The sequence below is a fragment of the Larus michahellis genome, chromosome 3 (assembly GCF_964199755.1).
Source record: "Larus michahellis chromosome 3, bLarMic1.1, whole genome shotgun sequence".
NCBI classification, from domain to species: domain Eukaryota; kingdom Metazoa; phylum Chordata; class Aves; order Charadriiformes; family Laridae; genus Larus; species Larus michahellis.
This window is the reverse complement of record NC_133898.1, coordinates 81,793,331-81,818,196: the sequence shown is the minus strand read 5'-3', so window position 1 is coordinate 81,818,196 and position 24,866 is coordinate 81,793,331. Positions and strand designations below refer to the sequence as shown.

At 37.5% G+C, this 24,866-nt stretch overlaps 1 protein-coding gene across 3 annotated transcripts in view; it reads left to right on the top strand.

Annotated features, from left to right (window-relative positions):
* Positions 1-24,866, top strand: part of AFG1L (AFG1 like ATPase) — an 80,299-nt gene extending 55,433 nt beyond the window's left edge. For 2 of the 3 annotated variants that reach the window (XM_074580994.1, XM_074580993.1), the window contains 5 exons: positions 294-364; positions 621-721; positions 17,522-17,662; positions 19,381-19,494; positions 20,200-24,866. In XM_074580994.1, the coding sequence (XP_074437095.1) occupies positions 294-364; positions 621-721; positions 17,522-17,662; positions 19,381-19,494; positions 20,200-20,334 (562 nt within the window). In that variant the 3' untranslated portion in view covers positions 20,335-24,866. The remainder of the gene's footprint in view (positions 1-293; positions 365-620; positions 722-17,521; positions 17,663-19,380; positions 19,495-20,199) is intronic. The other variant, XR_012586265.1, reaches the window with a different exon arrangement.

Sequence of the window (24,866 nt, the reverse complement as noted above, 5' to 3'; positions counted from 1 at the left end):
TTTTTTCTCATTGTGTACACATAGTGTTAATGGATCTGCTCTGCCTCTATTGCCTCATTACTGGAAACGGCTCAAAACACAGAAGTCTTTCAGTGTATGCAAATAAGGCAGAATCATCTACCTGAGAGTTAATATTCTCTACTTTTAAGTGTATTCTAAATCTAATGTTTGTATTTAGAGCATAACATCCTGTTCTCTTTTTTATGGGCAAAAAGCTAAGCAGGCTCAGGCAGCTGTTTGATGTTGGCTTCAAGTGTTATTAATTTCATATTCTATTATTCTTTTCACTGTAGCACAAGTGAAGCTGATGTGGAGGCTGTCATGGATAAGTTGTTTGATGAGCTGGCTCAGAAACAAAATGATTGTACGTAAGTTAATTTCTCTTGAAAGAGAATACATTTAGAACACAATGCCCAATCTCCACTGACCAATTAATAAGTTCCATTGCTGTATATGGGTTGATGCCACACTCAAGTGGCAGTCATTGTATCAGCATTTTGTCTAATTTATGTGTTGAATCATGTGCTATTATTCATCAAGCTATGCATTTCCTATCTGTAAGAGATGAATTTTATAGTAATTATCCAGAGAAGATTGAGTCTTTGTTCATGTTCCCATAGTAACTAGACCAAGGATTCTAAAAGTGCAAGGCAGAGAGCTGAGGCTGAATAAAGCGTGTGGAACCATTGCAGACTTCACGTTTGAAGAGCTGTGCGACAGAGTGAGTACCCAGTCAAATCTAGATCAGTTAACGCTTAGACTTTTCACGGTTTTAAAAAAAAAAAAGAAAAAACACAACAAACCCCAAACACAAGAACTCATTATTTTCCCAAGTCGTACTAAATTAAGAAGGTTTTTTTTTAACTTGGCAAAAATTTTTAATTTAACAGGAAAAAAAAAAGAACTCCCCAAAAGAACAGTAGTAATTTTCTTTTTAATGATACAGTAAATTCACTCAAATATATCATGGATTGTCTTCAAAAATCCTAATACAGTATGTGCCTGGGCTAACATCAATGCTGGAATATTAGTAGTCACCACATATCAACGTGTAAATAGCATTCAAATACTGTTTTTAAAATCTGGGGTTTAACCTACTCAAGCAAAGGAGTAGTAATCCTGGCACCACTAGAGCAAAGCTGTTGTTGCATGACTTAGTTGTGACTAGCTGTACAAGGGCTGTTTGGTCCCAGGCCTTCTCAAAATTTGCCAAATTTTGCTAAATACTGCCAAATTCTCTGCTAAACATGTGGGATGTGATTCCTGAAAAGCTCTCTTAGTATATGACTGCCAGTGAGTTCAAAGACAGTCCCCTAGAAGTTGCATTGTACTTCAGTGACTTCTCTGCTGATGCTTGAATTTATTGTTAAATCATCCCAACTCTAAAGTCGGCCGATAGCACCTTTGGTTCAGGATGCTGACCGGTCCTTTTGGTTATAACATTATGTTTTCAGTTCTTTGTAGCTACCAAGTTAGTAACTGTTTGGCCAGAAATTTCACTGCTTATGTTTCAGACCTATGTTTTAGGCTTTGTTGATTTTCAGTTTCAGACAAAACCAGTTAGCCATTTGTGAGAATGGAGGTATGTCACGGGTAGAACCGCTTGCGTTTCACTAAAAGTTTTGAGAGTTATTCTTCATTGTGCCTCTTAATGTATCAGGAAACTATGTTGATGACAGATGCTTGTAAAATTCTTTAGTCCAGTAAATGCCTTATGTACTTAAATAGGGTGATAAATTGCTTTTAAGAGAAGTGTTCTGGTAGCTCACATGGCAGCGGGCACTACCTTGGGTCTGAAGGTTCTCATCTTGTTGAAGAATGACGTGGGATTCAGACCATTTTGTTGTAACAGAGCTGAGTTGCTTGGTATTTGCTCGCAACAAGTAAAGAGAATACTTACAAAATGTTAAATATCATCTAACAGTATTGTTCTTACACTGATCACCCAGGATTTGGGAAGTCATGCTGTCTCAATTCAGGTACCTTCTGCAGATGTGTTATGATAGTCTCTAATGGAATAATCACATGCTTAAAACTAAAACAACACAGCAGACAATAAATGTCTTCTTTAACAGGTTCCTCGGTCATCACTTATTTTCTTTGCATACGCCTCCATTTGTTTCTACCTTAAATTGTTATATACAGTTATTTATTTTGCCATCATTTTTCTCTTCAAATCACTTGGTGTACCTTCATAAGTATTAGTGCATTGGTAAGGTAGCATCACTGTGTGCGCTTCATATGTAGAGAATTATAGTTGTGAATTTCAGAATTGTCCATTAAATTTGGATGAACGGCTTGAGGTGCCTCTAATATGATTTTTTTTTTCATGAATGTAAACTTTTATAGGGCTTCATAGCAATAGTAAAAAATTCCCATTGGTATAAACTGACTTTGCCTGCCCTGTTGCCTTTAAAATCTGCTAAAAGGGAAAAGAAAAATTCAGTTGTCAAACCATGAAACCATGTTCCTTTTTTTTAATGAAATCTTTTAACTCTTTGATGGAAAAAATTTATAAATGCCATATCTTTTTTGAACAGTCAAAATGAGAAGTTATTCCCACTAATGCCACAGAAGAAAAGGAAAAATAGGTAGGATCTAGAAGAGTGCGCTGGTGGTTCATAGCCAAAAAAACCCAAACAAAGTCAGGAAACATTCAACATGACAGGAAGTATAAAGTTATTCACATATATTCAGGTATGCTGGCTAATAGTGGGAACTATTTTTGGGAACTATAAACTGTGCGATACGTAGCTACAACGTATTTGGTACTGCTTGTGGTATCAAGTGCTAGGTAAGTTGACAGGCATCACGATTGCAACTGTTCAGAACAAGGAAACTAGGAGGCTGAGAAAGATGTAATGAAAAGGAAGATCCACAAAAGAAAACACTGGAGGGGAGTTTGTTGGATTTGGCTAGAGTGAATCTGCAGGTTTCTTTGTGCAGAATGTGGGGACCGAGTCTCATGGGATGGCAGATTGTGTGAAGGGACACGGAGTGGGGAATCTGCCTCGCTGGAGCCTGTAGCAACCAGGAGGGGGCTTAACTGGCAGCCCAAGCGAAGTGTCTTAGGTAGATAAATGCAACTTAAAGTTGGTGTTGTAGGAGCCAATTAAACGTATAACAGAATTGAAAACAAGATTTGCAGTTGTTTTTATGTCGGTGATAAGACCCTGGTGACAAGCATGATAAATGGGAAATTCCAGTAATGGGGAAAAATGAGATATAATTGATATGAATTGTCCCACGAGGTTTCAATAATAAAATAAGAATGCGAAATCAGTGCTTATAGCCTCCTTAAGGACAGTGGCTAAAAGGAGCGGAGGACAGTATACGATGTTAAAGACACTGGTACCTCCCTTAAAGTTAATTAGTACAAGGATCTTGAGTACATATCAATCAGTCTACTAATTAACAGGCCCAAGAGGGTAGTACTCATAGGGGTCTGTCGCAAACGGAGAATGAGGTGCATTGCTTCTTGAGCACTTGGCTGTAAAAAGCATATAAAGAAAAAATACCGTTGTATGGGAAGCTTATGTTGTAGATGAAATGCAGGAAATGGTGAAATGTAATTAGCCTGAAAATTGCAAATGATAATTTTCTAGCATAAAATGTTCTGCATCCAGTACAAGGTCATTTGCTTTGAGCAGCTTTATGGAAGCTTACAGTGAGGAATTCATCTAGAAATTTGTGTTGCATAGGGACAATCTTCTCCATAATTTTCTAACATTCAGTGTAACCTAAAGATACTTCCAAACAGTGAAATTACATATTAGAGTGTTCAGGAAGAGTAATTTTGAAAAGCAAAAGGGAAATATGACCAAAACTAACTGCAAAGGGAAGCGTAATAACAACAAAAAGGAACAAGAAGGACTTTGTGAGGAAGAAGACAGTAAAAGTACATCCTGCGTCACTGTTGAGACAGAATCAAGTAGTATAGAATAAATGGTAGCTAGTTATGAAGTGTGGTAAAATTAAAGAGAAACTAAAGGTCATGGGGAAATATCACGTCTGCTTAGCTATAAGACTTTTTGTTATTGTTAAGTAGAATGGGAGTTTTGATACGGTTTGTATTTTCTGGATGTTGTTGGCTTATCCTTAGTTGGAGGTAGATGAATTTTTAATAATGATGTGGAAAAAGGAAAGGTTTTGCAAAAAATATTTGTTCTATAGTGAAGCAGAGCGAGATATTTGTTTCACTAAAGGATAATAAAATAACTTTCAGTCTGTTAATAATTAGCATATGTTAAAAATAGCCTGCAAATACATTTTGAATCATTGGAGTCCTGGAAAACTAGGCTGAGATCTCTGACTAGCTTTTTGTTTTTGATAAATGTTGATGTTCAATAGAAATTCCACAGCACTAGAAAAGTGCTACTGTGTGCCAATATTAAAAAAATAAATAAGAAAAATCTCCCCAAGCATAATGACTGGTATAACTGCACTCAGGTTTTACTCCAGAAAGGGTAATGGAGAAGCTGGTTCTGGATTCACACAGTGGATAACTAAAGAATGGAAATGAAATTAATTCCATTCTCCCTGATTTTGTGGAAGATGTTCAGTTTTTTGTAGCTGCTGTTCTTAGTAAGAAATTGGCACTATGCAATGTCAAGAAAGTATTTGTTAAATTAATTGATAAGTTACTTAAGTAACATATAAAAAGAATTATTACTGAAGGATTGTTGTTGAGTGCAGCATTTCTAATGAGCATATTTTTATACTAAGCCCATTACAGTAAGGGTTTTTTTTCCGCAGCAGTTTTGAATATAATATAAACGCTGGTACGAATTTGCTCTAAATACGAAGAGTGGGGTTTGTGTATGGAGGGGGAGCAATGAAAACCAGGATGCTGTGTGCAGTTTATTTCTCAGCAGAACTGAGATTTTGGGGAGGAGGGAGAGGGTTTGTTCTGGCTTTTTTAAATCTGAGCAAACACAAAACTTTACATCTAGAAATTTGGAACATAAGTCATACCTACAGGAGGGGGAGGCTCAGTTCTAGGTGTAGTGACTGGAAATAGATGTAAGCGTTGTAATGGACAAGCAGCTCAAAAGGAGCTTGTGGTCCAGTGGTAGTGCATTTAGACCTTATTTCATCTGAGATGGGTAGAGTGGAAATAAACAGGAGGGTAGAAAGATTATTTTAATTTTGAAAATATTTCAGATTGATGTCAGAATGTTAGATGTGGCTTTGACATCAGAATTTCAGAAAAGACATTGAAAAGCCTGAAGAGGCTGTTGAAAAAGCCACAAATCATTTGAGCTGGAAAATTTGGGCCCTCAGATGACATACTTACAGTTAGATGGCAGACTTAACAGTTCAATTTGTTCAGCTTATCAAAAAGAAGACTGGATGATGATTTTATAATGTACAACTGTTTTCACAGGGAAAAAACACCACAGGTATTAGTGGGCTCCTAAATCATAGAATGGTTCAGGTTAGGAGGGACCTTAAAAATCATCTAGTTCCAACCCTTCTGCCATGGGCAGGGACACCTCCCACTAGACCAGGTTGATCTTGCAGAAGAAGGTATAATGAAAACCGCAGAGTACAGAGAGATTCAGATTTTAAAAAAAAAAAAAAAAGGGGGGGGGTGGGGGGGAAGCATCCATGCACACATTTGAAACAGAGAAGGAAGCGGCAGAGCCTCTGTACTGTGTTTCAGGTCAAAACTGTGTGTCCTTTTAGGAAGAAGTGTTTGAGCTTAGCTGTCTCTAAAATTCGGGAAATTGGAGGATCTTGTCATCTGTTCTGTTCTTAAACCATCACAAACTAGGGACGTGAGAGAGTCAGGGTCCCTGCTGGCGGCTGTCTCGCTGTACCTGCAGTAAGAGTTCAGCAGCTGGCAGGGGAACGTGCCCAGTCTGTCTTGAGGGAATGACCTGCACTCAGCACCTTCCTGCTTTTGGGAGCAGACAATGCTTAGTCTATCAATTTGTGCCTTTTTCTGAGGCTTGTAACTTCCTTGGGTTTGAGTGAGGTTTCACAGGACATATATAAGACATTTCCCCAATACCAAGCAACCTTTCCTCCGAATTTGACATTCCCGGTCCACAACATGGAAGAACTGCAACTTCTCACAAAGCCACTGCTAAAGGAAAGTCTAGCTTAAGCAGCAGTGTGTGTAATAGCCTTACTGTCAGAAATACAGTAATTGACCGAAACATTTACAAATAAATATTCACTCACACACAGAGATGCACGTCCATATGAAGTCAGTTTGAGGCATCCATTCAGAATGGGAAAGTTTGAAGATGAAAACTAGTTTCATAATATAAGGTGGATGTCAACTCTGGCTTGGCTTTTGTTTGCACGTTTCCCATCTACTAAATACAAGATAGCAAGATTTTTTTGTGTGTGTGGAAAAGTTTACATTGTCAAAATCTTCTGACAGAACAACTTAAAATACCATACAATTTGATTTAGTTAATGCGGTTAATTGCGGTTAAATTTATTTCCTCTGTAATATTTGGTTCATAATTCCAAACCCAGTATATAACTTAAGGTAGAGGGATCCGTGAATGTAATGAAAGGTATCAGTTGTTTTAGGAAGTTATTTTTGATTACATTGAATTGTTGCAACAATATCTTGGAAGACATTTTTTTGGAGTCTTCTGAAACTGGTGAATACCAGTGCTCGTTCTCAATAGTCATTGCAGCACGAACAAACAACATCGTAGTCAAAATGTGGTGAATTTATTCCTTTGGCCATCCATAACCTTTAATGATTCCAGAAAGAAGAATTTAAGTTTTGCAAGAGTCAGTGTGCGACAGGATGAATGCTTTTGTTACGTTTGAGAAATAGCTTGTCACCCAAATGACTCTGTTTTCACATAGTTGCAACAATATGTCTTACAGTCTGGTCTTGGATAACTGTTACTGCACAGTCCAGAGGGGTAAGCATCCAGACCTAAATTTGTTGGTGTAGGATTAAGGAGATGCATTTGAAATTGGTCAAACGATTACTTATTTAGACAGTAACTTCTGTAATGAGACATTTCATCTGAACAGTCTGTGAAACTCTTTTCAAATTCAGCGATGTTTGCTTTGAAATAAAATCAAAATTCTGTTTTAAAGGGAAGTATTAAAACATCTTCCACTTTGGTATCACATGATTTCATGAAATGTCAGCCAATAAATAATAGATGAAAATAGAAAATCAGCATTTGTAACTTCATACTATTTGAAGCATCTCCTAGTTTTAAGTGTAATTTTTGAAATAACTGCGTTTGTAATTAATACCTAATGACCTTGGGAGATAGAATTAGTGCCCTTCTAGTATTATAGTCCGTGTTTTCTTTTTTCATGTGTTAGCCTCAATTTCTTTCATGTCAAGAAAATAACAAGGTATTTTGCGTTTAAAAAAAAAAAAGGCATCAGAGATTGGTAAATTACTAATTGCCCATTACTACTTCTAAAAATGAAATACAGAGAATATATTGTATGCGATGCTGATCGCTGATGCAATATACAGTTGACTTGGTAGGAAGCATCTTGTTACTTTATTGTTTACAGAAATTTTTAAATCATAATTTCTCGGTTGAGGAAAATTACAAGTTTTAGCTAATTTAGTAAAGATCAAATTGATACACTTAACTTTTTTGCATTACTGGCTTATGTGAACACGTGGAGAACTAAAAAATGCTGGACGAGAGGATACTGATCTATTTGAGTTGCTTCAGAGCAAAACGAGAAGTCGTTTTTCAGATGCAACACCTGGGTTTATGTGGCAGTATGGCACGTGGTAGCATTTGTCGTGGCTTGAAAGTAGTTACCTGCTCACTAGAATGGAGTCCTGTAAATGTGCTTCTCCAGTGTAATCATCCAGGAGAACTGTGGTGGTTTTTTATCAAAATGTTTTTATCTTACCATCTTCTCTAAGGCCCCATAAAATGAACAAATGTAGCCAGAGAAGGCTGAGAGAGGCACCAAGCAGAATACTGACATACAGTTCCTGAATTTTAATGCTAATGTTAACTTCCCCCATACGTCATGGCCTTTAATTCATTTCTTCCTGTCAGTTTCTCCATCTATACAATGAGGGATAAGTTTACCAATGGAGTTAGATTGTTTCAAAACATAATTTGTTAATTTTTAAGCAATGTTAATGCTTAATTAACATTGAGTTAGTGCGTGAATAAAAGATTGCTGTGATAGTGGATTCTCAGGAGCTAGTTCTTCACAAGCAAGTAGAGTTTGTAATTGTCCTTGACAAATTCTGGTAAGCTTTTTGGATGGTCAGGTCTGATAAATTGAACTTGACAATGTGTTTATAAAAAACTTTTTTTTCCCCGTATCCCTTTTCTCAGCAGTTGTATGTACATCCCAGGTTCAGATGAAAATATTTTTTAAAATCAAATGTGCATATTAACTTGACTTTAAAAATCTCAATGTCCTAAACTAGCAATCATGCAAATGTCAGTCTTACTGCCCCATCAAAGTGGTTTCATTTCGCTGTGTTTACACATAAAAGTCAGTGTTCATTGTGCCTTAGAAAAATCACCCTCTGCCATTCCTCTTTCTTCACTTCCCTTCTAAAATTTTGCTTAAAAACTGGTAATTGTGACACTTTGACTTGAATCTTGATCTGGTATAAATAATTTAGACAACAGTGTACCGTATATGTAATCTTCCAAGGTCCTAAGGGCGTAAGGAGATACAGTGTCCCTCAGAATATTATCTTTTAAAGTCTTCCTCTCACTTGTGCATAGCAACTACTGCCCTCTGCTGGGAATACTGACTTTTTAGTGTACTCAAAGACATTTTAGCCTTTTCTTTACAAAAGCTGAATAACTTTGTTTCATGTAGGTAATTAAATTCACTAGGTAAATATATCCTTTCATCCAGCTGCCAAGTACCAATGAGCATAGTGTCTTAACGTGATAGGAAAGTATATCTATATAACTGATTTTGTGGGTGGGTAAACTAAAGAACAAACAGTCATGTTAAATGCAAAAGGTTTAATACAGAAATGCATGGAAGTTCATGAACAACAAGTTACTGGTACCTAGGAAAGTTTATCAGCAAAGTATTGCCATATGCATATCCTATTCCTGTATTCACCCTAGACAACTGCCTCTGGCCCCTGTTAGAGAATATGGGGCTGGATGAATCTATGGGGTTTCTTATTTTTAAAGTAATTTAAATAAGGTCATGTTTTCAGTTTGAGCTGGGAAACAGAGCCAGGGAATTTGGGTTACAAACCATTTGCAAACATGTTACGGCATAAGAAAGCTAAGAAAATAAATTTAATATCTATGTTCTAAAAGGCTATCTCACTGTGATTTTTTTTTTTCTATAAGTTGTTTAGTGTTTCTGTAATTGGCAAAACACAGTATTTGTGTAGATTGACACAACAAAGAAGTGGCAAACAGTTTCTGTTAGGTTGTTATTCCATTGCAAAAGGCACACTCTACAGACCAGGGGGTAGATGTGGTTCTGAACTTGAATAGCTTGCACTTCAAAATGAAAGATGTAACTAAGCTTTAAAAAAAAAAAAAAAAAAGAAAAAAAAGTCACCATTTTCACAGGCAACCAGTGGTTTAGGAATGCAAGTGTCTGTCTTCAAGTCAATTGTCTGTCTCCCCTACATGATGACACAACTCGGCTGCGTTTGCAGTTTAATGATTCTGAATCATTTCAAGGAAAATACCTTCATTAAAAACTGCTAAATGTATCCACTGTATAATTTGGTGTCATCTTTAGGATTGCTGGGTGTAAATAAACATACCATGGAGTTGTTCAGAAATGAGCACTGTTTTCATAACTTTAGAATCATAGTTTTCTTTAGTTTGATTTTGATCTTAGTTTTATTCCCATCAGGAGATTAGCTTTTGCAGCTTAACATCTGGACTGAGAGCCCGTCTTTCATAAGCTACATTTTCTTTGTGGAATTTAATCAGTTTCTACACCCCCCCAAAAAAAAAAAGTTGCCTTATGTAACTCACAAGTATGTTTTATGAAATACACGTAAGAAAGTTATTTCAGGTGGAAATATTGTAATGTAGTAATACTGTTAGTCAAACCTCCTTTCTGTTTTATACCTTATTTTATGTGTATCGGGGCTTAATTTTAGAAAGCACTCCCTCCAGTGAAAGCTGCATAAACCTTGGGGGAATACACAAAGACAAGATTTTTGAAGCTGATTGTAGTTTTATGGGTTTGCCTTTTTAATTCAATTCTTTGTTTCTTAAATGCCGGAATGTACTTTTTTTTTTTAAAGCTTTCTTGGCCATGGTTTTGAAATCTTAGCAGGAAGTGCCAATATTTAAGTAGACCTATAAATAGAATAACCTATAAACCCATATATAAATCCTGTAGGTTCTTTTGAAAATCCAGGTTCTTTTGAAAACTTAAAAAAATCACCAGATCACTTGAATTGTGATGTAGTAGCTTACTTAAGGGGAACTTACATGTAATTTTTATGTATATACACTTCTTTATTATGGTCTTTTGTGTTTTACCTGTTTATGCCTGTTGAAATTGGTTGTAGGCTTGTTTGCTTACTGTACAAAGTAACAGAAACTTTTTTTTTTCAAGTAAGTATTTTTGGAGACCTTTTTGTTGCCAAATGCCTTTGGGGTTGGCACTGGGAATTTGTCGGTGAGGGCTTTGGGAGCAGAAGCACGCCTTTTGCTGTTCCACTAGGCTGTAGCCAGCTTTGACCAGCTGATAGGTCTTTGAGACATCTCACTTCTTGTGGGTTCAGTATGGATGTCCGTTGCTGTTTAGTAGGTAAGCTCTTCTAAGGCAGGAGTGATTGTGCTGAATGATGAATGAACACAGGAGTGTGCTCTAGTGAGACTGACACATTTCAACTCGGGGTAAAACGGGGAAACGGGCAAATATCAATGACTAAAGCAGTATTCAGCTGTCTGCAAGAAAATGAACTCAAGCAGAGCAGGTGCGGAAAAGGTGTACTTGGGAGAGTCTAGGCTAGGATGGCGTGCATGTTCTCCCCACAGGAGAAAAAAATAAAATAAATGTGAGAACCTTATCCACATCAGTCACCCCAAATAAAGACCAAGAATGGAAAAGCACTATTCCAGTTGGTAGATAGCACTGTCATACACAAATATAAAATTGTTTATAAATAAAAAAAAAAAGCTGGAAGTTACAAGCAGCATCTTAATCATCAGAAGAACAAAGGTCTGAAACAACTTTCCACTATGAGAAATGTGACTGAAAAAATTTCTGCTGTAAGATCAAGCAAAATCAGTTATTAGCAGGATTCTGTGATGAGGTAACCTGAGATAGCAAGGGGCTGTATTTGCTCTAGAAAATATCTTCTACCCCAGGGTAGAAAATCTCAGATTCGTGCTGTACTGTTTATCCATGTGGGTGTCAAAGCTGGAAAACAACTTACACAAAGGATGTGCAGTAGGTATAAGATAAGGTGCTATCAACACCAAAATGCAGTTAGGAAATTCCAGAATGGCTGTTGCTTGTGTTATGTGAGTTTTTCCCTCTTCCTGTAGAGGCGGTGCAATAATAATCGTTGCTATGTGATATTGTAAGCGGATGAGCACATACAGTTGAATGCTGCCTTGCATAATTGGCTTCTGTCATAGTCTGCACCAGAGTTAGCGCGTGATACTATTCTTATTTAAAACAAACAAAAACCAAAAAACCCGCAACCAAACGCCCACCTTTTCACTGCTGGCAACTGTAATCTTTTCTGGACATTCTTCTTGAGGCACTGAGTTCTAGACTGCTGTAGTGATGAGTCTAACTGAAGTCAGTGGGTGTTGTACTTTGAATTGGCAGTGTTGCTTGAAACCTAAAAAAATCAGCTTTTGGAAGTCCTTAACCTGGCACCAAGAGCTTGCATATGCTTTTAACTTGAATTTCTCTGTCTTCTGTTTGTAAAATGGAGGTAGTATCGCTTTTTTGATTCACAGCTGTAGTTGTGGAGATAGGTACTTCACATGCAGTGATGAATTTAGCTGTTGTGGTAACAAAACCTGAAGAAGTAGTGCATAATTCTTCTTCCACACAAGCGTTTGAAAAGTCTGTGAAAAACGAGATCTTGTGACACACCAGAAATGAGGACAAAACACATGTTGAAAATTGTGCATTATGTGAGAACCACTGTTCTGCATACTGGGTAGGTCAAGGGTCCTGGGAGAGGGGGAAGCATCAGTTAATGTAAGTCAAAACTATAGCATGTATCCAAGAGATAAAGACTAAGGGTGCACAGGCAACTGCTGTCTAACATCTGTGTCTGACTTTTCAGCTTTAATACCATTTTTAAAATGCAGCTTTCATTTGTGTGATTACTGCTGGAAACATCATTGGTCTGCTTATTTTTGGTGTCTTCCCTCCTAGTAACTAAAACGTACATTAAAGAACATTTTAAAAGAAAGAATAGTGAATCAATTAGTGAATATTTTAACAAACGAGTTGTTTAGCCTCATGTCAAGTAGTGTTCAAACAAATTAAAATAATGATCTTAAAGTTACGGGCCAACTCATAATGCTTAGTTAGGAAGCCTCAAAACAAAACTGCATGTTATTTTAATCTTTCCTCAGTATACCCTCTGATGTGATCTCTAATTACACAGTGACATGTTTTGGGTTTTTTTTTCCCCACAGTAAAACTTCTATCAGTAAAACTTGATAGAAAATTTTCTTCTTCATTAAATTCTCATTCCATTAGTAATGTTTCAGATGAACTTCTTATCTTTGCCTGTAACTTACGGAGTTTTCTGATAGATTTGCACTGCCATCAGTGTCTTTAAATTTTTTAACCAAGTTAGCCATGCCCTAACTATCATACATATTTTATTTAAACTTCAGCAGGCAGCTGCCTCACAGAACACACCTTAGGTTTTTCTGTTCCTTTCTTGAATTATGATCTTGAAATATTACCTCAATGCCCTATTTTATCAGCCCTACTAGTGATAGTGTGTGGCTGCTTTGGAAATAACAGAAAGAGCTCTATATTTATTTTTTTTTTCTTGCTTAATTTCTAAGTTGCAGATATTATCTAGTCTTAAACTGTATGTTGGTTTTAGGAAGTTTTGGAGTGTTGAAGTGTCTGCACTAAATTGTAGTTATTGTCAGTCACAACTCTTCGGGACGTTACTGGAACTGGCCTTGGAATATCTTCCAACATAAACAAAAATAAATTTTCTCTTGAGATGAAATATCTTTTTCTAACATATGTAAAGTGTTCTGTATTCTTCAGACAATCTCTAAAAGATGAGCTACTCTGTCATTGATGAGTATCAACAAAGAAGGATGCTTTATACTTTAATTAAATGGAATATATAATAGAAACAGGAGACAACTAACTCTTAAAACAGTCCACAGAGAGCCCCAAATAATAAACGTCCTACTTGAACTGAGATGATGATAGCTGAAAATGCATTAAGTAGACAGAGAAACAAAACCAAACGTAGGTGAGAACTCAGTCAAGCAGCCTGAAGTGGAGTAAACACTTTGTGAGGAGGGTGGCCCCTGTTAGTGCTAATGCATTTTGCATTAGTATGATGCCTGTAAAATACTGACTCTTGGCATCAGAGTTAATGACAAAAATCTACAACAGTTTTACCTTAGATAGACAAGCAGGAACAATAATACCATAAGAAAGATTCTTCTCTGTTAATGTTTGTTTTTTTAAAAAAATAAAATATTGCAGCATGTGAAAGAACTGGTAACAAATGGTGACAATTGTTACATAAATGTATTATGGTTGAGTGTTGATCGATAATTGACAAAACAAAAAAAGATCAGACAGTACCAGAAACACACATCAAATCAAGTTGTTGTTTTTAGAATGTTGTTCAGAGGACCAGATTAATCAGGCTAAAGTTTTAATAAGAGGATTGCATATATATCTGTCAATATTAGGAGGATTTGTAGCTTCATTAGCAACTTCAGAGGAAGTAATACCTTCATTTATGCTGCTGACTAAAATGGAATACTTGCTGTGACTGGGTGAGGTTTGCAAAATAAATGTCAGCCTTGGAGGATTATACAGAGGACAGTGGTGTGTGTCTGAAATCATTTGCCACTAGTCTAGTCATCTTGTCCCAAGCCTGCATTGTTGGCGGTCGGGGCCCAGCCAGTAGCTTGCTGCAAAGTGAGGAAAAAGAGCCCGCAGGCAATACTGTAAAGGGGAGGGGAGGGCTGTTGTCTGTTGAAACAGCAGAAATCTGCTCATCAGTGGAGCTTCTGTATATGGACTGTACGGCCAGAATCTCTAGCAGTGGTGTCATCTGGCCTTGAACCCATTTTCCCTGGCTCTCTTTGCTGCATGGCACAGACTTGGCAGATGGGCGCTTGCGCCAGCCTCATGCCAGTTTTGCAAGGGCAACAGGCCTTCAGTGAGAATGTGACTTGAGAAGCTGTCAGGGTGCCCCTGCATCACAGTCCTCCTGCATTTGGAGCATTGTGAGTGTAGCTGGTGAGTTAGAAAAGCTTCGAAGCAATTGCACACAGCGTGGAAATTGGGCCAATACCAAGGTTAGAGGAATACAAAAAGGGCTTTAAACTGTCCCTGTAGCATTTGCAAATTTGCTGGTTTTCCTTCTTTTTTACAGTAAGTAGAGTAAGGAATAAGGAATTAAAGGACTTGTCCAATAAGAGAGTACGTCATTTTGAGAGCAATATTAAAAGCTCTGTCTTCATCTCCAGGGTTATGTCTTTCTAAACTCTAAAAGGAGAGGGTTTGAGAACTTTTCTATGTAAAGAATTACAGCTGAGCCATACATAGCAACAGACTGGCTGACTCAGAGTTTCAGTTGTGTCTCACCAAACTTGAGTCTTGTCAGGGAGGTACAAACTTACTCTATTAAAATTCTCATGGCTGCTAGGCTCAGATCTTTCTGATCATAAGATTTTGGAGTCTCCAAAGGCACGTTTCTGCCAACAGTTACAGGATGTTATCTTTTAGCACTGGTGTAGGGGTTTCAGAAATTCTTGTTAAACAGCTCGAAATGATCTGCCTTTTAGTTCCTTAATTAGAGGAATTTTTGGATTTCCTGCTTTTTGCACTGCTGAAGTAGATTGAATTATTTTTAACCCATGATAAAGATACATATTGTAACCCTCTATGAACTGTGGTTTTACGTCTGTGTAAAAAGCAGAAGTATTATTCCATCATCCTTTCTTCCCATTTGAAATGCACTAGCCTTATTTTTGTCCTGTACCTGTTTCTGCCCTCCAACTCCCCAGCTTTTCCATTTTCCTGTCTGGACACCCACCAAGGTGCCCACAAAGTTCTTAGATGTATATATATAGCTCAGCAGTTTGGCACTTCAGTTTGCAGATTTTGCAAGTTTTAAGCCTTTAATTTTTCTTTATTTATTTTAGGACTCTGCTTTTAATATTTGATACTTTGTGTTTGAGGAAGGTGTATTCATATGGATTAGGTGAGAAAGTATATCACACTTGGGGCAAGACAGAGTAATTCCTCAGGGTTTTGGGCTTTGGCAGGAGAGTGCTTGGGCTCTTCATGTGATAAATGAATGAACCTGAATAGCAGTGGTGTCTATGATTTCTTATCTAAAGAGAGACATGACAAATGACTTCCTTTTTCACACATAATTGTATCGCTGCTGTTGTTCCTTTCAGGTATTCAGGTACACACAGCCGTACTTGATCTCCTCTGTACTTACCAGTACTTCAGTCCAAAGTATGAAATAAAAATTACCGTTACCTAAACTGCCTACCACCAATCTTAAAATCTCCAGCAGCATCCTAGTATGTGTTGCTTTGATTGCTTCCCTTGTTTTCTTTTGCACTTGATATGATTGTTGTCCAGCTGGCTATTACTTGTGTCTGATGGTGAGATAGGTGGTGGGCTAGCTCTCTGATGTTGCTATCCACCAGTTCCTTTCACTTTCTTTAACCTTTTCATGCTTAATTTCATCAAAACATTTCAAGTTCAGCTACTCTTCGATGAGATGAGATTTTTTTTTTTTTCCAGAGGTGATGCATGAAGCTGTTGCTGATGGCCCTCATGATGATCAGTTTCTTGATTCCTGGTTAAGAAGTTCATAATAGTGGCTGGGGGCCTGAAACGGAGGGAGAAAATAAATAGTACACATAACTTTGAGGAGAGGATATAGTATATACTGCTCTTAAACACTGCTAAAAACACTTGAAAGTTTTTGTAATAATTGTTTTCCATAGATGCCGCAGGGAAGTTGTGCTGGTGTGAATGGGAAAGCAGGGCGATTCGTGAGACTGCAAATGGGAGAACTGGCTTAGAGTCAGAGACTTTAATACCTGCCTGGAGGGTTAGCTAGTGAGAAGCTCTATCTTATTCACATTAATTTTCAGAAGAATTTTTGGAATGCCTACAGGGCTTCACTCTCCTGTGCTTGCGTATAGACCATTTCTATGGGTTTTTCATTCTTGCATCTAAATAAAACCAAAAGCCCTGGTCATGGACAGCCCTTAATAATTGCTCAAAATATCTTCTTGCGGAAGGCTTCTAGTTAAGTAGTTATGCTTGGCCTACAGCAAATTTGTTTAGCAATTTCGGTTAGAGAAAATATTTTTTATTTCCTGTTTTTAAGATATAAGCAATATTGCAGTGCTTTATAACCATATTATACTGTTGGTACAGCACATTTCATTACCTGGGAAGGGAGCTGTGACATTTTCATGCAAAATGCTGCTGATCTTGCTCTATGGAGTAGTTGTGTCCAAGATACTGAAGTACTTGCACAAGTAGAACTAATGGGATGAGTTTCAGGCGTATTAAGTTTTTCTCCTAAATATGACAACTTAATACCTCCAGATAAAGTACTGCCTGCAGTACTAATAGGGTAGATCTTGCAGAAAAAATTACTTTCCGTGGAATGAAAAAGTAATTTTAATATATTTAAATGTTTACTTGAATGTGCTACTACTCTTTGTTCATATCTTCTGTTGATGGTTTAGATACACAAATAGAAACTAGTAAGTTCTTATTACAGATTTTTATTTCATCATTACAGGTGAAACCATGAACAAAGGAACTGCTACAAAGTTGTATTTTTGTTTATTTCCTGTTGCTTTCAGTACTTAGAACATAAGATTTTTATTCAGTCTATGTTAGTCTTGGGTGAACTAAATGCAGGTCAGCTTATGATTTAGTAACTAGCCTATGCATTTGTTTTTAAAAATCTTGCTGCTGGAAAGCGTCCTCATAGCTGTTCAAATTATTTATGCTTTAGGTTGACTTTGTAGCATAACCACGTTTTTTGTTTTCTTCTACGGATTATGGTTTATAGTGATTATTTTGTTTGACATTGTCAGAGAGATCGTAACATTGTCAGGATGCAGAAGAGCCACATTTTTAACTATCGAACACTGTTCAGGTAAAGCCAACAGTATGAATGAGCACCCATATATACCTATATCAGTAAGGGCAAACAAGCATTCTTGAAGCAAGATATGAAGAAACAAAAATAAAAATATGATCAGGACTTTACACCCTCTCTTCTGTAATTACAGTATTTCAAGATACGGTGTTTATGTGTCATTCTATCCTGGGTTTCCATTTCTTATGGTTTGTTTTGTTTCAGCCACTTGGGGCCAGTGACTATTTGGAAGTATCAAAGCATTTTGACACCGTCTTTGTTCGTGACATACCACTTCTTACAATGGCAAAAAGGACACAAGCTCGTCGTTTCATTACTCTTATTGATACCTTTTATGAGCATAAGGTGAGAACCAAACCTTTCCTGTACGTATAGGAATAATATTGGGAGCCCTAAAACCTGACTGTTGTAACTGGTTTGAAGTAAGGTTTTCTGTAGTAATGATTTGGAAAACATAAACAGAATGAATGAGCACTGCCAAGAAGCATCATCCCAGCTTCACAAAAAAGGCCCCATTGCAATAAAAGCAAATAAGCAGGTATTGATTTTTTTTATTTCTGTGAGTATTAAGCATGACCATAAATATAAGCCTGAGCTCATTTGCTTTTCTTGAATAGGGATGTTATTTCTTTTCTAACCCAGGAAAACCGCAGAAGCCATGTCATCATTTTAATAATGAAAGATTGTGCTGCTAACTGGGCTGGAGTAAATTTAAACTTTTTACATTTTAATCTGTATGGGCAGTTGGTCAAGAATCAGTGTGTTCCTGAACAGGGTACTGAGGAATTAATAGTATCGTTACATCATTCAGTTTAAAGGAAACAGTCACTATAGGCTTTACATTAGGTTGCAGAACTGCTAATGGAATAGTAATGATAAATGTAGCACTTCATGTGGATTTACAGAGGTTTCAATCATGGAAGCAAAATCAACACTACTAAAACAAAGAGAAGTTCATAGTTAAGGTGATTTTTTAAAAAGTAATACAAGATATGAAACCCTATCTTATGTGTGATTGTATATGCACACACTTAAATATTTATGCAATCAGGAAATATCAATTGAGATTTTTTTTTCAAGAATGTCCTGGCAAGATGTTTAGAAAGGCCCTGATTCAGCAAGGTATTGAATGAAGTGTATGAGTAGTTTCATTCAGGTCAGCCAGATACTTTTGTGCTTTATGATTTGGAAGTGGACAATTTCTAAGAGGATATGCTTTATATTTATAAACTAGTAATAGTGTATTAGAAATAGGGGGGAATGTGTGATCTGCTCTATGTATGTGCTGTCATTAAGAATTGCAAGCAAACAGCTGCTTTCTATTACTTCCTCCACAGGAAAACTGTGAGTGTTAAACTCCCATCACAAGTAGTTGTTTAGAAAAACTACCTGAGAGAGCGTATTTGTGGAGACCTGTCCACAACGCAAACGTTTTGCCTGCATGCTCTCAACAAGTGTCTCCTGTAGTAATCCTTCAGTCTGTCTTCATTGCAGCCCCCCAGAGATACTGTAGCTCACTGCACATTGTATCTCCTCCCAGCAGACATGAAAGCAGCATCATTATTGTTATTAGCAAATAATGTGCACTTGAGTGGCATAGGTGAAAGCGAGAGTGGCTCAGGTCAGCCTTCTGGGAAATTTGGAATTTAAACATTCTTTAGATGGAAATACGTGAGTGGTGCACTTACCTGCTTAGAGGAGTATAACTATGGAGGGAAAGAAAGCATTGGTTACTGATACTTTATAGCTCTAATTTTAGAAAGTAAACTTGATTGTGAACTCATTGCCTATATAGTAGAGATTCTGAGTATTTAATAGCAGTTATGCTCTTCCCTCAGTAAAAGTTACATGAGTTGTTTTTGAGAAAAAGATCCTGTAAGGTTAATATTCAAAATGACAAAGTCGGGTAAATCTTTAACAGCAGTCCTAATAAGAGAAAGGGAAAATACCTGGAAAAAACCCCCAATGTTATAATTTAAAGTTTGCTTTTCATAAAACATGTATTTTATCCTTTTTCTGCAAAGCCCAAGTGATGATAGTATTGCCTGTTTTCCTTCTCTCAGGTGCGTATTATTTGTTCTGCAGTGACTCCTCTCCAAAGCTTGTTCCTGGTAGAACATGACAATGGTGAGCTAGAGGACAACAGAGTGCTGATGGATGATTTGGACTTGAGCCAGGTACATGATATTAACATCGTCTCCCTTTTGTAACAAAATTGGTTTTGGTCTCATAATTACAGCAGCATTTCAGGAAGAGGAATCAAGTAAACATTTAACTAGTGATTTGCTGCTTTTTCTGCAGTGTATCCGTCACTCATAATTGCATGTTATGTTAGTTACTCATAGTCAAAGAAAATGTCACAATATATAGGATCATTTTGCGTAAGTTTTAGGGTCATTTTAATTGTTAATCATTATATCCGTTCAGTCATGTATGAAAATACTGATTTATCTCCTACATTTAAAATACAGAAATAAAAGATTGTTCTACTTCTTCCTAGACTGTATAGGACTGCCTCACAAACGGTGCTATTTTGCATGCTGCTTATTCTGTTTTTCCTTTTCCCTATAACATAGTTATTGTTAATGAATTTTTAAATGATTTGTCTAAATCAGCATACAATTAGTCAAACGAAAAGTGAAAATAGATGGTGAACATGTCATCGTGTTGTTTTAAATCCGAATTATTGTTTAGCTATGTTCCTTCACAGGATTACCTAGCTGTTTTGGTTTTCTTTAATTTTCGATGTTAATGTTAGTTTTCTGGTGCCATGCTGCTGTCAAAGCCTGTAAAGCACTCGGCCTTAGGAATTAGATAGGATGCACTTCGGTACAGCTGCGTCTCTCACAGTTTTGTGGTACTGTTTTTGTGTATTAATGTAGGATTCTGCCAAAGGACTCTCCATGTTTACAGGAGAAGAGGAAATCTTTGCCTTTCAGCGTACTGTCTCACGGCTTACAGAAATGCAAACTGAACAGTACTGGAAAGATGGGGACAGAAGCAAAAAAACTTCATAATTAAAAGTTGAATAAAATCACCAAGAAGTAAAACTACAGAATTGGAAAGCTTTTTAGCACAACTGAAATAATAATTGCACTTTATCATCTGGACCATGCCTTTCTTTCATCAGTTGTTTTTTGTGCTTAAGACATGAGGACTCAGTTACTTTTCTGTACCACCAGTCTGTGGACATGTGAAATTTTGCCTTCATTTTCTTTTCTGTAAAATACAACTTTGACAGTCATGAAGTTTAATGGGATTAGAATTTTTCTGGAGAATTGGTCTAGAGACAAAGTTAATGGGCCATGCAGGGTTCACAGTAGATTTATAACGTCATGTGAAGAGGGCGCTTTGTGGTTCGTGCACTGCCTTCTGTCACATACAATGCCGTTTGCACAAAAGAAAAATCAAATGCTTGCTTTATAAAACTCCTGATATTGTATAGGTCCAAGCTAGAATCCTGGAACTCCTCTGTAGTGTATTCGGGGTTGGTTTTTTTTCCTATTTCCTGTGTGTAGCCATCTGCTGATTTTCAAGCTCTAAGAGTTTCTTGTAATCAAACTGTTGCTCTGTCTGGTTCATTGAAAACTAATGGTTTGAACCAAGAGAGAAGCCTGAGGAGGAGCTCGAAGGTACTGGAAATTGCATAGGATTAAGATCTAAGTAATCATGGATGGGAAAAGAAACTATGATAAGACAGGTCATACTCTAACATAACAGTGCAAGTTAATACTCCTCCTAAATTCTGCAGTTCCTGCAAGCCTGGATATGCTGCCTCTAACACCAGTGACATATTTCTACCCTGAATTTTCTCAGACTTCATCTATATGAAACCCTCCGTTGCTGCTAGCACACCTGCTCTGATCTGGGAGGAGTAGTACGTAGTACTGCTGAGGCAATTCATCATGTGACAATAGGGATGTGTTTTATGGAAAAGATGGGACATTCACTGATACCTCAAAACACATCACCCATCCTCGTGTTTGTAGTTGGAAACTTTCTTTTAGGTAAAAATACAATTGTGTCATTCTTGGTTTTAATCTAACTAAACCAAAATACGGTATCGTGCATATTGGCTTATACTGTATTTTTATAAAAAGTAATTTTAAAAGCATATTTAGAAACCCTGAATAGGGAAAAAATATTATGCAGATGGACTGAAAAAGATTGCCCCCATTTCTTAGGGAGGAAATATATAACACGCTGTCCCCAGATCTGAGGGGGTTTCTTGGATTTTGCAATGTGACCTTTTTCTTGTACTGTATCTGTTATCACAAATGCTCTTCTCTGCCTTTAAGCCTAATTAAATTGTTTCGACTGTAACCCCCATCGCAATTACAGAAAGCTTTTAAAAGGGACTTTTGGGGGTGGGGGAGCACTGGAGGTCCTGTGCGTTTGCGTGTGTTACGGCAATACAGGTGTCTTGCAGCCGTGTGCTCAAGTCTGGTTTTCTGTTCTGATCACTTCTGGTTGTCCTGGAAGTTACCTTATACTGGCTATACCCGTTGTTCAAAGAATTTTAAAAGCCTATATTTATAATTTACAACTTATGCAACTATGTTGTTATTCCCACAAAGGCGACTACCATGGAGAATTTTAAAGTGTATTTATGAAACACCTAATCTGAATACATTGCTTATACTTAAGAATATCCAAATAATTGATGTATATTTTCAGAAATTTTTATTAGGTTTCTCAATAGAGAGACTATTGAGATTTCATGTGTGTGTCTGTATATACACACACATATGTATACTTAATTTATACATATATATAAAAATATAGATAAAAGTAATATATGTCATTTAAGTGTGTGTGGTTCTATATTTATACATGGCAGTCTATACTCATCGGCCTGGGCCTGCGCCAGTAACTTTCCTGAAGCTTCAGCCTTGACTTTATTTCTAGTAGCATTCAAATGCCTCTTGCCCTGTCTGAACCAGAACGTATTGTGGGAAAATGGGAGGTGGTGGTAGATACCCTGAAGCATCTTGATATTTATTTGCATTATTTTAAAAGCTGTTTATATGTTTAGCCTATATGTCCACCTCTGTCACGTGGTACAGGGGAAATGCATAATCCTGCACGACACAGGTGAGACGTTCGGGACGTGTGAGAGAGGAGGTTCTGGCAGGTTCTGCATTCCCATGGAGAACTGTCTGAGGCCAGGGAATTGCAGAGTTTCTCTGTGGTCTGTGTGGGCGATGACCAACCTCATTTAACCAGGGGCCCCCTGGAGCCCCCCGGGCAGATCTGTTTGTGTTCAAAATGGTGCAGCTTTGCCTTGTTGGTATTTGAGGGTTTTCTGCAATCTGAGCACCCATCCCAAACTCAGATATCCCAGGTTTTTGGAAGCTTCTAAATGCAGTGGGACTGAGGAATCATTGTAAGCCTCCTGGGATATAGGTGAGCTCTGTCAAACCACAGGAGGGAAGTTCCTAAAAGCTTCCAGAGCCAGCCCTGCTTCCAGGGCTTATTGCTAAAAAAACCCATAGTGTAGTCTTTCCTTGGCCACCAAGGAAACTGTGTGTTGGGAGCCATTGGTAGGTGCTGGCAGTAATCAAGGAGAAGAAATGAAGAATATTATAGAAGTGTTTTGGGGCTGAAAACAAGAAAAACTGCTCGAATGACTGTGCAGTATTTGTGGTTGCACTGCAGAGTGTGGATTGCCACTTTTAGGTTAAGACCAGAAGGAGAGATTGGTGGGACCAATTTGTCAGCCAGCCCGGATGCCAGGGCAGAGATCCCCACAGTACCCACAGAAGCATACTTACGTCCATCCGCTTCCCTAAAAAAACAGAGGCCCCGTGTGCTTATTTTATGAGGCTGCTAATAATGCTGTGGTATGTATCGAGTTTCTTTCCAATAGGGAATTTGGAGGCGCTTCTTCTGAGGCCAAACAACTTCCAGGCAATTGGTGCTGGCCAGAATCTCTCCCTGGGGCACGGTGGACCACGCTGGGTATTTCTTGCCCCAGGGCGCTGGGTCACCTACGCACTCAGCAGTCCTGTCCCCTGCTGTCTGGCCTGCTCCTCCATGACTTTTTATTCCCACTTTAAGACGTTTTAGTTGGCAAAATGTAAACAGTGAGATGCCTGTGAATAAATTATGCACACTCTTTAGTGGCCTTAAAATTGCTGGATTTATACTGGATGCTTCTGTCCCAAGTTCAAGTGTTGCACATTCATTTCATCTCAGATCTGCAATGTGTTCTTATTTCCCTTTTAGTCATTCAGCAAACATTACTGCTGAGTTATTTTTAAAGGTCTTTTTGAGTAACCATATTGATGTGGTATGATATTTTGCTGTCACAAGAAGTAAAATCCTTGTGATACGGACCACGTGCAACATTTTATGTTGGTATATAAAGGCCACGTCCTGGCTGAGAATCTCTCAGCTAACTTACTTCAAATACTTGATTGACAAAGGAATGATCCCTGTGCCTGAAAATTTAAATTACAGCTTCTGTGAGCATAGTTGCTCTATCCATATAGATGTTTTATCTTTAAAGCTGTATTTTCATTTCATATTCTTGTGCAGTAGCTCTTAACTTATCTTTTTTTTTAATAAATACTGCAATCCTGTCTTTCAAAGCTATTGGTTTTCAGTATTTACCTTTGCACAGATCAAGGGAACAATTGCAGTATTTTGGGTATAACGAGACAACCGCCTTCCACGGGTCTTTGCAGGGATTGAAGATGCACTTCTTGCAGTTGTCGCTATTTGATCTACAAAGGAAAACCATTAAGAGCTTTTTTTGAGTAAAGGTGATCGTAATGTCACTATAGCTGGATAGATGTCACCTATTTTGCAGCAATTTAAACATGAAAAAACCCGACCAGGTTTCCAACAGCGCGCAGCACAGTCACCAGCCATCCAACAAGGAGGAAGACCAGTCCTCCCCATCAAGACCTGTCTAAGAGGATCAAGATCCAGGAGTTTTCTTTCTGCAATTACCCGGATCTGAATAATCCCAGTGCCTCAGTTTCCCTGTTGCTAAAGTGGGAACGATGTTACTTTCTTATTTGGTAACGCTGGAGTGCTGCCAGGCTTCACTCATTAATATTCTAAGATGCTTGCTGAGGCTCTGGGATGAAAATACTTCAGTAAAGTATGTAAACAGTGCAAAAAATAATTTAGCTACTCAAAGTGGATTAGTTTCCTTGTTTGGGTTACAGAATTAATGCCATCAACTAAACAACACGTGCCCCTCTGTAGTGATGATTTTTTTTTTTTTTGTATAATGCATCTATTTTAAAGAAAAAAGAAAAAACAAAAAGTTTGTGATTAAAACCCTAACCAATCCATGTGGCTTTTCTTCTACCTTTAATGACAAATTTCATATATGATTCATTACAGCCTTAGCTCCAGTACTTGTGAACTACAGTGCCTTTATAAGTTCTGTTGGGATTTTCCTTGTGTTATAAACTGAGAGATTTTTTAAAAAATACATAATTTTGAGTCTAATATATAACAAACTGAACACTGTTAAATCCTTCTGTTATTTGAGAAGAATTTATGTTGTAATAAAGAAAAACTAACAAATCCA